Source organism: Triticum dicoccoides, chromosome 7B (genome assembly GCF_002162155.2).
Source record: "Triticum dicoccoides isolate Atlit2015 ecotype Zavitan chromosome 7B, WEW_v2.0, whole genome shotgun sequence".
NCBI lineage: Eukaryota > Viridiplantae > Streptophyta > Magnoliopsida > Poales > Poaceae > Triticum > Triticum dicoccoides.
The window spans coordinates 19,935,585-19,949,673 of NC_041393.1; the positions used below are offsets into that span (position 1 = coordinate 19,935,585).

The 14,089-nt window shown below is 48.1% G+C and overlaps 1 protein-coding gene across 1 annotated transcript in view; it reads left to right on the forward strand.

Moving 5' to 3' along the window:
* The first annotated feature begins 13,466 nt into the window (after positions 1-13,466).
* Positions 13,467-14,089, forward strand: part of LOC119338521 (protein EXPORTIN 1A-like) — a 3,512-nt gene continuing 2,889 nt past the window's right edge. The window contains exon 1 of the mRNA XM_037610844.1: positions 13,467-13,484. Within this exon, the coding sequence (XP_037466741.1) occupies positions 13,467-13,484 (18 nt within the window). The remainder of the gene's footprint in view (positions 13,485-14,089) is intronic.

A 14,089-nucleotide genomic window follows, 5' to 3' on the forward strand; every position in this document is an offset into this window, starting at 1 on the left:
GTGGCCTTCTTGGGCAATGGCTTCTTATCCCTCTTGGACATGCGAGATAAGTCTTTAGACTGCACACTGGATTCAGGCGGTGCAATCTTCAGAGGCTTCCTCGTTGAAGCTTTTGGTGAGGAAGATGGCTTTGAAGCCTTTGCCTTCTTCTTCTTCTTCTTCTCCTTTGGAGGTGAGGGAGCATCTTCAAAATCAGCACCACCATCAGATTTCTCCACAGTTGCTCTCTGAGCAACAATGTGAGACAGAAGCCCATCAAAATTGGTGAAGGGGCCAATTCTGTTCTCATTAGCTTCACGTGTCCCATCAGATCTTGGAGCAGAGGGGCCAGGGTTGAAGTTGAGGCCAAAATCATTTTTGTTCTTCTCAGCAGAATCTTTAGCAAACTTATAGTTGCGCTTGAAAAGATAGTCTTCACGACACCATAGCAGAGAAGATGGGTTGCATTTTTCAGGTTGTGGTCCTCTGACCATGCAAGCATAGAATTTTTGCTCAATGGCTTCATCCTTGCTCTTTAGCACCAAGGAGTGGTATAGGCAGTCACCCCATGGGCGCTTGATGGCATTCTTTTCAGGATATTTAGGCGTGACAAACCTGTACTTGAACCATTGCTCAGCCCAATATCTTCAGATCCACTGAATCTGGTTCTTGCGCTGGTTATAGTTTTCGTCGGGGTCAGACTTGTATTGCTCATACAAATCAGGAGGCAGATCAAGTGATGTGTTGCCTCAGTGTTGCCTGCCACCCTTCCAAACAGACTTTTTTGAAGCCACTATATTTAAGTTGATTGGCTTCAGTAAGTGAATGGCTTCCATCTGATTGGCTTCAGACAAGAACTGGCTTCAGGTGATTCAATGTGATGTCATAAGTATTCTGCAAATGAATGCAGACTATGAGAACCAAGGGATTCTCCCATGAACATGTACCTGTGATAGCATTAGAGATGCGAGGGAATGGGAAGAGGTCATACGCATTCTTAGAAGATTTTGAAGATAAATCAGTTTAGAAGACATTGACCTCATAGTGCGAAGACATTCACTTATTTGGAGAGAGTTGTTTCCAGATTTGTAAGAATCCATGAATAAGTACATGTGAGGAATCTAACTAGTTATGAAGCATAAATGAATATACTTAGCATGGTATGAGATGCAGAAGAGAACAAATCCAGATTTGGAGGTTCAGAAACCACTTTTGGATAAAGTGGACGGATTTGACAGATCTAAAAAGGCAGTAAAAGTAAGATTTATTTACCCCGGACGAACTGCTAGACAGGTTGGAAAAGAAGCCAAGCAGTTCAATCTCCCATGCACTAACTTGGTGGCGGAAGACACCTACGGCGGCGGCGGAGAGGACGAGGCCCGTGGCCGGTGTGAGGACGGCGTCGAAGAGGTTGCGGCAGCTGTCGGTGCCAAAACCGGTGGATCTCGGGTAGAGGGTCCAGAAATGTGCGTCTAAGGCTAATGGTAACAGGAGGCGGGGGACACGATGTTTACCTAGGTTCGGGCCCTCTCTATGGAGGTAGTACCCTACTTCCTGCTTGATTGATCTTGATGATATGAGTATTACAAGAGTTGATCTACCACGAGATCATAGAGGCTAAACCCTAGAAGCTAGCCTATGATTATGATTGTTTTTATCCTACGGACTGAACCCTCCGGCTTATATAGACACCAGAGGGGGCTAGGGTTACACATAGTCGGTTACAGAGAAGGAGATCTACATATCTGAATCGCCAAGCTTACCTTCCATGCAAAGGAGAGTCCCATCCGGACACGGGACAAAGTCTTCAATCTTGTATCTTCATAGTCCAATAGTCCAGCCAAAGTATATAGTCCAGCAGTCCGGATACCCGCTAATCCAGGACTCCTTCAGTAGCCCCTGAACCAGGCTTCAATGACGATGAGTCTGGCGCACAGATTGTCTTCGGCATTGCAAGGCGGGTTCTTCTCCAAATTCTCCAGAATACCTGTTGTAACGAGCAGTGTCCGGCTACCCTTCAATATTGCAATCCTCGGCTTTTGTGCCACAATAATGTCTACCTCCATGTGTCGAGCGAATGCGAGAAGTCGGGGCATTTTTACATTTGCCACCCTGACCATGTAAGTAAATCGTCTGTTTAAAGAGACGGGGATCCTCAGATCCAAATCATACCATCTCCTCCCAGCGAGCATTCATCAAAAGCGCGACCGAAAAAATCCATACCACCATGGCCGGTTCTCGCGGTTCCTCCTCCCGCTCCCGTAGCACTAGGCCAGGTGATTGGGAGAAATGTTCTGTCCCCCACAGCCGATTAGTAAAGCTGCAGACCAAGGGGTTTCTTTCTCCCGCGTACATGGTCCCCGTCCGAGCTGGACTAGCCACTTATAATGGTGGGGAGCAAGCGGAGAGCTATCCCAACCCATCCAAGGGAGAGGGGGTATGCTTCGTCCCCTATTTGTTGAGGGGACTCGGATTTCCAGTCCATCCTTTCCTCCGCGGGCTCCTGGAGTTCTATGGCCTCCAGTTGCGCAACTTCACCCCAGCCTCCATATTGCATATCGCAGGCTACGTTGCCTTCTGCGAGCTATTTATGGGTTGCGAAGCCCACTTCGAGCTGTGGAAGAGGCTATTCTACCTCGTACCCCGCACTCAAGAGGGGTCGGTATATCAAGTGGGCGGAGCCGAAATATGGCGCATCGCCGGGACCGGATACCTATCCGGTACCCCGAAGAAGACGTCCGAAGACTGGACTTCAAAGTGGTTCTACATGGAGGATGTCCCTCTTCCGTACCCTATCCGGAAAGGCCTTCCCGAGTTTGTAAATGCTCCATTGAAGAAACGCTACAACTGGCGCCCCAGGAGCCCCCAGGAGGAAGATAACAGAGAGATCCTATTCCTGATGAGCAGGATAAATACGCGGGCCAGATCAGGACTAACAATAATTGAAGTCATGTCCATATGTATACTGAGGGGAGTGCAGCCACTTCAATATCGGGGAAACCCCATGTGGCACTTCAATGGGGAAGATGATGCCACCCGCTGCGGCCGTAAAGGTCCGGACTCTACCACCTCTCTGGCGAAGATATTGTCTGATTTACACAAAGGAGAAGAGGAGGAGTTCATCCATATTAAGCCACGGGATGGATTCTCCGTGTACAACCCCCCAAGCTGGGTGAGTCACTATCTTTTATTCCAGTCTTTCCTATATTTTTAGCACGAATGCTTACGTCGTCAATTCATAGCAGGAACTGTGAAGAGCTATGAAGGATGTTGACAGCCCATCCCCACAGCCAGAGGACCTCAACCGAGCTCTCGACCCCGGACTCAAAGAAGATCCGGACATATTTGTGGAGCTCGTCGACATGATATTTTATCAGTTAAGCTGCGATGGTGTGATGGTGGCTATTACAGCGATTATCCTGGCCTACTCCCTGTATCCCAGGTAAGTAAAGCCAGAGTCCCGACTTCCAAAAAGGATTCCCTCTCTACACTTCACCTACCGCATACGTATTGCGCCTTACAGGGAAGGCCATCAGGGCCCCCAGCCGAACCCGCAGTGACTCGCCAACAAGGGGCACCGAAGTCGGGTAGGCTTAAAAGGAATGCGGTCAGGACCGAGACGCCATTGCAAAGGTATGTTTAAAACCCTGCCACAAAATTATCCTCGTTAAAGTATAACAATGTCCATTGTCTTTTGATAGAAAGAGCTCTCATCGGACTATCTCCGGAGAGCCTGCCGGTCATGCCTCCACTAGCCAGACTCCGAGGCCGGGCTCAAGGGTGGAGGTCAACGCGGATAATCCTCCAACAGAGGATGCAGATAGATTCTCCGCTACAAACTCCAAAGTGGAGAGCGCCATGAATCATAGGTGCAACGGGCCGCACTACTCGACCCTACTTTCTCTGAAGAGGCGTTCGATGCCTTCAACTCAGGGGACGCGTACATCTAGGCTGCTCAAGGTGGCCTCACCAGGGCCACGGACCAGTATATATAGGATATACATGTAAGAAAATTTGATAAGTATGTATATCGGTAGCCCCTGAGACTTGAAACAGTTGGCACAACTGATTTAAGGATCGTCGTGTGCATAGGTTCTGACAGAGAAAAATACCCTGCTGTCTAAAGAGCTGGAGGAGTGCAAAGACCAATTGCGGGCCGCACTTGCCGTAATGGAGGAGTCTGTGAAAGCCCCATCTGGTAATATTTGCTTTGAACGTAAATAATGTCATGGCATGTACCAGTTTTAGTATTCGGCATGAATGCAGTTCTAACAATAGACTCTGCAGACAATCCCGGAGGCAATCCGGAGATCGTACCAGAGGGTGAGGAACATGTTCGGCGACAGCTAAAGGCCGGCGAGCATGTGCTTACCAAGGTTATAAAGGAGAAAAATACTCTCCAGGACGCGAACGTCCGACTGGACGTCGAATTAAAGGATGTTCGGGCCCATCTTGCGGACTCCGTAAAGGAGAACAGGAGGCTTCGGCACGACATATTCAATAAATGCTCTAACAAACCATTATAATGTTCGGCGGAGAAGCTTGCTAACAGAATTATGTCTGTAGGTATGTTAACAGGTCGTCCCAGCGAGGAGATGCCTGGGACTGCCGGCGATATCCTGCAGGAGCCCTCACAACTGCAAGAACAAGTTCGGCAGGTGATGCAGGGTATTGCCCAAGCCATATGGCCATCCGTCTCATTGCCAGGAGGTATGGGGGCTTGTGGAGATGCTCAAGGGAGCGCGACAGTGCTTCCAATTATGGAAGATATCAGCCTGCCGACAAGGCGCAAGGGAAGCCTGGGCCATGGTGAAGACACGATATACCAAGCCTGGCTCGAACCACATGGCCGAGGTCGGACCTATAGGGACAGATGGGAAATAGATCCCTGCACATCTCATGTGTGACCAGGTAGCATTAGCTGGTAGGTATTCCCAACAGGACTGTAGGCTAGACAGCCTGTTGGATGGTATAGAGGAAGAATTTAGCCAGTCTAAGTGACTTTGTACTTTGAAGGACACATTTGTCCCTAGCCGGATTGTAAATCATTTGTCTTGTCCGACCTTTTCGCTTCGACCTCCGGACCAGACAGTTCGGAGTGTATCCGAATACCTTCTCAGTTATGCAAAAAACGGGGTATGTGTGGAAACCAGGCGTAGGGGTCATAAGTGCTTGAACAGACAAGTACCCAACTAGTTATGTTATATTACATGGGTAGTAAGAAACATCTTCCAGGGAGAATAGTTCCATTAAGGGTTCCTTTCCCTGGGTGTGCATGCATTAATGTGCATGTCCGAACTCCGAAAAATAACGCAGGATATAAACATCTGGAGGCATGTTTTTGTAATAAGTAAAAGACACATTTTGTTCACCGACCGAATATTCCCTTAAGAACGCTAGCTTTTGGCTTCACCCAGTCTGAGGTACACATCCGGCTGACCCGGCAGTAACAATCACAGAGGTGCTCCCCTTATGCCCTAGCCGAATTAACGGGAACGTAGGGCATAAACATAAGAGCCAGGCAACCCAACTTGGCCAAAACTTAAGTCATATCGATGCATATAATGGTGAAAAAAGGCACATATGGAGAGATGATGCATATGTACTAGGCATAAAGCCTAGAAGATAATTTATATTAAGCTTCTGTGTAAGAAGCCCCCAGGTATACTGAACACACATAGTGTGGCAGGAGTGTGCGGTCAAAGCGCACTTAAAGCGTTTTAAGGCTATATGTACAAAGAAAAGAAAGATGCGTTGTCTATGTATGCATTTTTCCGGATTGAGCTTGATGTCGTATTTGGTTTTGATGAGCACGTCGTCTATGTATGCCTCCACTGTTTTGCCGATTTGTGTTTCCAAGCATGTCTGAATCATGCGTTGATAGGTTGCACCAGCGTTTTTGAGCCCGAAAGGCATCGTGTTAAAACAGAAGGGGCCGTATGGAGTGATGAATGTTGTTGCGGCCTGGTCGGACTCCGCCATCTTGATTTGATGGTACCCAGAGTATGCGTCGAGGAAACACAAAGAGTCGTGTCCTGCGGTAGCGTCGATTATTTGATCGATGTGGGGTAAAGGGAAGGGATCCTTTGGGCAAGCCTTATTAAGGTCTTTGAAGTCGACGCATAGGCGCCAAGATTTGTCCTTCTTTGGTACCATCACCAGGTTTGCTAGCCAGTCCGGATGTTTTATTTATTTGATGAATCCGACCTCGAGTAGCTTGGCCAGTTCTCCTCCCATGGCTTGTCGCTTGGGTTCTGAAAAGCGCCGAAGAGTCTGCTTGACCGGCTTGTATCCCTTTAGTATGTTTAGGCTATGCTCGGCCAGCCTGCGTGGGATGCCTGGCATGTCTGAAGAATGCCAGGCGAAGATGTCCTAATTCTTGCGCAAGAACTCTCGTAGAGCGGCGTCTATTGTGGGACTCAGCTGTGTCCCGATTGAGGTTGTTTTTGTAGGGTCCATTGGGTGGACCTGGAATTTGACTATTTCTTTCGCTGGTTTAAAGGAGGTGGATTTGGGTCATTTGTCGAGTATCACATCGTCCCTGTCCACTCTGGAGCGCAGTGCGGTTAGTTCTTCGGCTGCGAGGGCTTCGGATAATGCCTCAAGGGCCACTGCGGCGGTTCTGTTTTTGGTGCAGAGTGCTATGTCCGGATCACTGGCTAGAGTGATGATTCCATTGGGCCTGGGCATCTTGAGCTTCATGTATCCGTAGTGTGGTATAGCATGAAAGCTCGTGAATGCATCCCGCCCTAGAAGGGCATGGTATCCGCTGCTGAACGGTACCACTTGGAATATGATTTCTTCAGACCTGTAATTCTCCAGCGTGCCGAATACCACGTCCAGTGTGATTTTTCCTACACATCGCGCCTCCCGACTAGGGATGATTCCCCTGAAGGTCGTGCTGCTCTGCTCAATGCGGCTCTTGTCTATTTCCATCTTGTTAAGAGTCTCCTCGTAAATGAGGTTTAATCCGCTACCGCCGGCACTTTAGTAAGCCGGAAACTGTCTACGATTAAACTAAGGACTAGCGCGGCTAGTGCCAGGACTGTTCGGAATTGAGGCTCGTCACTGGCATTGAAAGTTATAGCCGTGTCGTTCCATGGGTTTATTGCTGCAACGTGGCAGACTTCGGCGAGGCTGCGGAGCGCTCGCTTGCGCCTGTTTTTTGAGGCGAAAGTCTCGAAGACCGCCAGTACTGTATTGTTATCCTCCATGGGATGGAGCTCTGCGACATTGTTGATGAGGAGATCCTCGCCGCTCCTGGCCACTTGCCGGAGTACTCAACATGCTCTAAGGCTGTGTGTTGGTATGGCGTCTAGTGTGCTGTGGATTTTGCATGGCCCGTTGAGCCATCCCTCCAGTACGGTTCCACGCCCTGTGAAGGGCTTTGGCTTCTTTGTAATTGGATGGGGTGGCTTACGAGAGTGCACCCTTTTAGTTCGGACGGGGGATTTGGTGACAGCCGGAGGATCCCAGAATTTTTGGGTTTTCCAGGCGCTTTCCATTGCACAGTATTTCTGTACTATGGTCGCCAAGTCGGCAAAGTGTGCTATGTCACAGCGACTGATGGCATTGAGAATTCCCTTGTCCGTGCAATTATTGCAAAAGAATGTGATTGTGTCTTCCTTGCGACAGTCCTTGACCTTCACTACTAGGGAAAAGCCTATACACAGAAAGTTACTAGTAGCGAGGGTTAAAAACCCTCGCTGCTGCGACTTACCAGTAGCGCAGGTTTTAAACCTCGCTACTACTAAGTTGATAGCAGTAGCGCGGGTTTTTAACCCTCGCTACTACTAAGAGGTCTCTACCGTGCCCCCGGGACATGCCATAGTAGTACCACGGGTTTTTAAAACCTCACTACTACTAAGTTCGATAGCAGTAGCGTTGGTTTTTAGCCCTCGCTACTACTAAGTGGTGCCATAGTAGTAGCGAGGGGGTAAAAAACCGCGCTACTACTAAAGGTCCCATTTTCAAACTATACCCCCCAGGTGGATCGCCTTTTCAGTTTTAAAAAAAATAAAAGAAAATGATGAAAATGTCAAAAAAATAAAAGAAAATAAGTTTCCCATGTGATATGTGGTCTAGTTGTTGGGAAAATTTGCAAATATGAATTTCGACTTTATTTGCGAAATCTCTCGAGAATTTGTAAAAATGGGCATAACTTTTGCATACTAACTCGGATGAAAAAGTTTTTTATATAAAAAATCATCTACTCGAAAAGTTACATCCAAATTTAACGGGGGATCCCCGTTAAACATTTTCAAAATCCTCAAAAACCAAACAAAAAAAGTTACGGGGCTTTTAAGATCTGGAGGCAAAAAAATTCATCAAATTTCAGTTTTTTTTAAATTTTTGTTAAATCTGGTCAAACTATGGTCAAACTAATTATTCAAGAATATTAGTGTTACTAAATAATTATTTTAGTTTTTTTGAATTTTGGTCAAATCTGGTCAAACTAAATATTCAAGAAATATTAGTGTTACTAATTTTTTAGAACAATAGTTTCAAACTCAAACAGTGAAATGTGTGACTTCATGCTCAAGCTAAATTCCTGAGGTTAATACGATTGACATCTTACTATTGTCAGGAAAACAACAAGTGCAGACTTGGACACGAGGGAGAATAGAACCCGGAAGTTAAGCGTGCTCCGGTTGGAGTAGTGAGAGGATGGGTGACCGTCCGGGAAGTTAGATGATTTGGAATGATAAGGGGTGATTAGAGATTAAATTGAGCAGCGATGAGGGGTGATTAGAGATTTGAGGTTAAAATAATTCAGAAATTTGAAAATTAGGGGAAAAATCGAAATGTTTTTTCAAAATAATTCAAAAAAAACCCGCGCTGGTAGTAGTAGCGCGGGTTTTTACCCACGCTACTACTAAAGAACGTAGTAGTAGCGCGGGTGGCACCCGCGCTATTGCTATACATTAGCTGTAGCGCCTTATTAGTAGCGCCGGCCCCCGCGCTACTAATAGGCCCAAAACCCGCGCTGCTGCTAGGCTTTTCCCTAGTATTGCTTGCTCATTACAAGGAGGAATCTGGCCCAGAAGTGGTGTACTGTCTCTTGGGGCTCTTGTCTAATGTGGGAAAGATCGCCTATATATCTGGGTGGGTGGGTAGATTTAGATCCGAATCCTGATCCGATTTGAAATCGAGGGGCAAAGGAGTTCCTGGTCTCGACAGTTCGGACTCCAGGATGTTGCCTGATTTTTCTGGCCCACCGCCCGATTCTAAGTTCGGATCCTGGGCCACGTCCTCCCGTAGAAGGGTATCCGGCTTAGAGAGCTCGAGAATCCGGACATAGTTCGTCATCAAAATAGAGGAAGAATCTCTATGTTGTTCCTCCACCACCGCTATATGATGGGTGACCGGCGAAGAGTTAATCTCCCTTTGGTCAGGTTTAAGCCCGATCCGATCATAGTCCGTAGCGACTCCCAGGGCGGCGAGGCGACCCAAGAGCTCATTGAGGGAGGAGAGCTCTATTGGATCCATCTGCTCGGTGAATTTCGAGCTGGCGTGGAGGAAGTTCTTGATGACCTGAGAAGTCATTGTTGGCGTGGAGGCCAAACGGGCGGTCATGACGAAGCCGCCCAGCCGGAGAGTCTGGCCTACAGCCAGGGTACCTTCGGAGGTGATGTTGTCCTTAACAACGAGGTGGGCCATCAAACCTTATGGCGACAGCACAATGGAACTCTCAATGAAAGCACCAATGTCGGTGTCAAAACCGGCGGATCTCGGGTATGGGGTCCCGAACTGTGCGTCTAAGGCTAATGGTAACAAGAGGAGGGGGACACGATGTTTACCCAGGTTCGGGCCCTCTCTATGGAGGTAATACCCTACTTCCTGCTTGATTGATCTTGATGATATGAGTATTACAAGAGTTGATCTACCACGAGATCGTAGAGGCTAAACCCTAGAAGCTAGCCTATGATTATGATTGTTCTTGTCCTACGGACTAAACCCTCCGGTTTATATAGAAACCGGAGGGGGCTAGGGTTACACAGAGTCGGTTACAGAGAAGGAGATCTACATATCCGAATCGCCAAGCTTGCCTTCCACGCAAGGGAGAGTCCCATCCGGACACGAGACGAAGTCTTCAATCTTGTATATTCATAGTCCAACAGTCCGGCCAAAGTATATAGTTTGGCTGTCCGGATACCCCTAATCTAGGACTCCCCCTCAGCAGCTAAGCGCTTCTTCTCCGGCATCGACGCGGGCTAGTGAAGGCACTAGGGTTTGTGCGAGGTGGCGAGGTGGAAGAACAGATAATGACCGCGCATGTGAGTATTTATAAGAAGGAAGGGGGTGGCGCAGCGCAATTACGCAGGTGCCCCTGGCGGTTCACATCCGAGATACACGTAGCATGCATGCAACTCATTGAGAGTTGTTCCATGTTCCCACGCACGCCTGGATTGTCGGGTGGTCATTCCGGCTTCTCCGGTTTTCAAGCAATAAGGATGCAGCGTTAAAACAGATTAAATGTTTGTCAGATTGCCCTCTGCTGACAAGGACTCAGAGAAGACAATCGACAGGTTTCAATAGAATGCATATGATTTGAACAGATAGAGTTGAGGTAGAAGCACATAATAGGTTAGGGTCCGATCACATTCACCTAGATCAATAAAGATTCGGGAGTGAAGACATAGCTATAAGTGAATGTTGTAGAGGACAAAACACAAATATTCTACTAATATTAGTAGAATAACTATTTTGATAACACTTCCACATTGCACGCTCAACGCAAGTGCACGTCATTGTTTGAACCATGTGTGCTGCAGTACTCACACGAGTGAACTTCTCGTCGGAAAAAACTACACATGTTGTTTTTTCGGTACTGTTTTTGCTCTAGTTTCTTAACCATTTATCGGAATGAGGCGTGTAATATACCGTTTAAAAGCTATGGATTAGGCGCAACTTCGCCATGTTGAACACTTTTTGAGATTCCTAATGGTTTAAGAGCACTTTTGAAAATGGTGCGGCCCACAACGAGTGGCAGCACGCGTTTTTTTCTAAACCACTCGTCGTAATGAAGCAAATGATACACCGTTGGATAGATATTGTCGATGCGCATCTTTCTCATATCTATATTTTTCTCTAATTCGTTACGGCTTAAGAGCAGTTTCAAATTTACTAAATCGCGGAATTTTGTTTTTCAAATTTTTTCAAATTTTTGGTACTGTTTCGCTCCAGTTTTTTAACCGTTTGTTGAAACAAGGCGTGTAATATACCGTTGAAAAGCTATGGACGAGGCGCAACTTTCATATGTTAAAATGTTTTTGATATTCCTTACAGTTTTAAGTTAATTTTGAAAATCATGCGGCGGACGACGAGTGGCCATGGCCGTTTTTCATGAAATTTTTTCAAACCGGTTGTCGAAATGATTCAAACGATACGCCATTGAAAATATATCGATGAGGCGCAACTTTTTCATGTAGAACACTCTCTCTAATTCGTTACGGTTTAAGAACAGTTTTAAATTTACCGAAATGCGGACACTCTGTTTTTCACTACCCTCAAATCTACGAGTGAACTTCATCCGACAGAAAACCGCACTGCTTCGGACTGAAAACCGCACTGCATCAGACAGTCAAATAAATTTCATGATTTCTTTTTTTGGGCATAAATTTTCTCAAATGAGTTTTTGCTGTTGTTTTTTTCAACCTTTTTTTATGAAAGAGAGTGGACCGCAGCGACGAGGGCAAGTGAATTGTGACATAGATCAGAGTGAACTTGTTGTCTTCTTTTTTTGTAGATCATCTAAAGTACATGGTTGACGCTAAGGATTTCTGGGCTGCATGGACTAGACTATTGGATTGCATTAATTTCAATTTGCTTTTCATTCACTGCACGCAACAACATTGTGAACCGCTGGGAGAGGGACGGTTTCGGGGGGTAAGCAAAATGAATTTCTTGCTCGAGCAAAAACAAAGATTCTTTTTGTTTTTGATCTTGTCAAACATGTCTTTTTATCCGTACTATGAGGACGTCCCAAGCGAACTGCAGAGTGCAGACATTGGGGGACAAACACAAAAAATTCAGACGCCTTGAATGTTTTTGCACAAAAAACATAGAAGTAAACATGCCGTGTCGTGGACCACACAAGAGATATCAGTGTACTGCACGTCGTGCCCAATCGATCAATGTCGCTGTGTGGTCGCTGCACTGCAGTAACTCACAGCATGCACCGCATGTATCCAGGCAAACTGCAGGACAACAAAATCTACTATTGCGGATGAGATGAGGGGCAGGAACCTGCTGGAGCTGAACCTTAGCGGCGGCACAGGGGGCACACAACAAATTACATCACATGGCAGCACATAGAATGCAAATAGTGAATTGCACGCACAAGCTAGCCAAGCCGCACGCCCACGCCGGAGCTCCATGCCGCTCTGCCGAGATGCACTGTCGTCACCGGCCGAACTGCAAACCACTGAAACTGTAAAACAGACACAAGAAGTCATAAGGGGTAGCGTGCAAAAAATGCAAACAGTTAGAAACTACCCTGACCCTCTTGCCGATGGAATGAGACGACCGCGGGGGCACTGGATCCCTGGAGACGACGAGGAGGGGGGCACCTAAACCAAATTTCACGTCGTTGGCTTGTGCACTGCACGCGCACGCTTGGTGTACTCCAAGTGCGTGCCATAACCAAACTTCAGGCTATCGCCTTGCGCACTGCATGCCGTCGGCTTGCGCACTGCACGCGCACGCCTGGTGTACTACAAGTGCGTGCCACAACCAAACTTCAGGCTGTCGCCTTGCGCACTGCACGCCAACACCTGGCGTACTGCAAATGCATGCAACCACCAAACTTCAAGCCGTCAGGGAGAGGAAGTGTGGGGGTGGACTCTGCCCTATGCCCTTTCCCGAAGGAAAACGAAAGTTGGATCTCCAGCAACGCACGACAGCGTTTCCCCTGTCCCATTCCCAAAGATGAGCAAGCGAGGGACGAAAATATGTTTTTGCCTGACACGCTTGACCGGTGGATGGGGCACGTGGTAGATTTTTTGTGAGTTTGTTGCGTCGGAGGAGATGGGGGGCTGGATGACGGATCGGATCCCGTGCTTGAGGGGACTGATGGACGTGCGTGGGCCTTTGGAGGCGGATCCGATTTTGGTGGAGCACCTCCTCCCCATTTTCCCACACCCGCTTACTGCACACCGGAGGGGCGCAGGGTGGGGGTCGGTCTCGGTGATGCGGGACACAGGCATGCTGTGCGGACCTCACCGGATCCGGCACCAGGCTGCTCTAGTGGGGTGGCCTTGGGGCAGTGCGAGGTGGTGACCACCGGGATCTGGCCACCGTCGACCGATTTGGCGACAGGGGGGCAGGGTGGGTGGTGGCCGCTTGGGTAGTGTAAGCAGGGGCGGTCGGGGCGGTGTGAGACCGTGTAGGTGTGGACCAGCTCGACGACAAGGTGATGGAAGGTGTGGGCGGATCCGGTGGCGGGAGACCCTGATCCGGCATGGGGCTGAGGCTATGGTTTGGGCATGGGGAAGGGGAAGAAGGTGGGTAGGAGTGGGGTTGGTGCGGGCTGTCGGGTGTGGTTTTCTTTTTTTATTCATGTAGTTCGGGTCGGTGGGTTAGAGGTGTTAGCAGAATAAGGTCTTAAGGGGTGTTATCATAATAGACCCACCCTATATATATATATGTATATGTATATGTATATGTATATGTATATGTATATGTATATGTATATATATATATACATATATATATATATATGACAAAGCTATTCTGTTACCGGTAACAGAATAATATTCTGTTACCCTCGGTCTCCTATAGGGCCTGATTTGTACTATCCGAATCGGTGGCGCCCAAAGGAAAAAAAAGAACCCCAACCCACCCTCTCCCGCATCCTCCCAAATCCACCTTCTCCGGCTGGATCCCGGCGATGGCCAGCCCCCTACCTTCTCCCCCATCTGGATCCCGGCGACGCCACACTCCCACCTTCTCCCCGGCTGGTTCCCGGTGCTGCCCTGCCCCCACCTTCTTCCCGGTGTTGCCCCGCCCCCCACCTTCCTCCCGGCGCCGGCCCGCCCCCACCTTCTTCGAGCGCCGCCCCACCCCCACCTTCTTCCCGGCGCCGTCCCTGCTTCCACCTCCCGGTGAC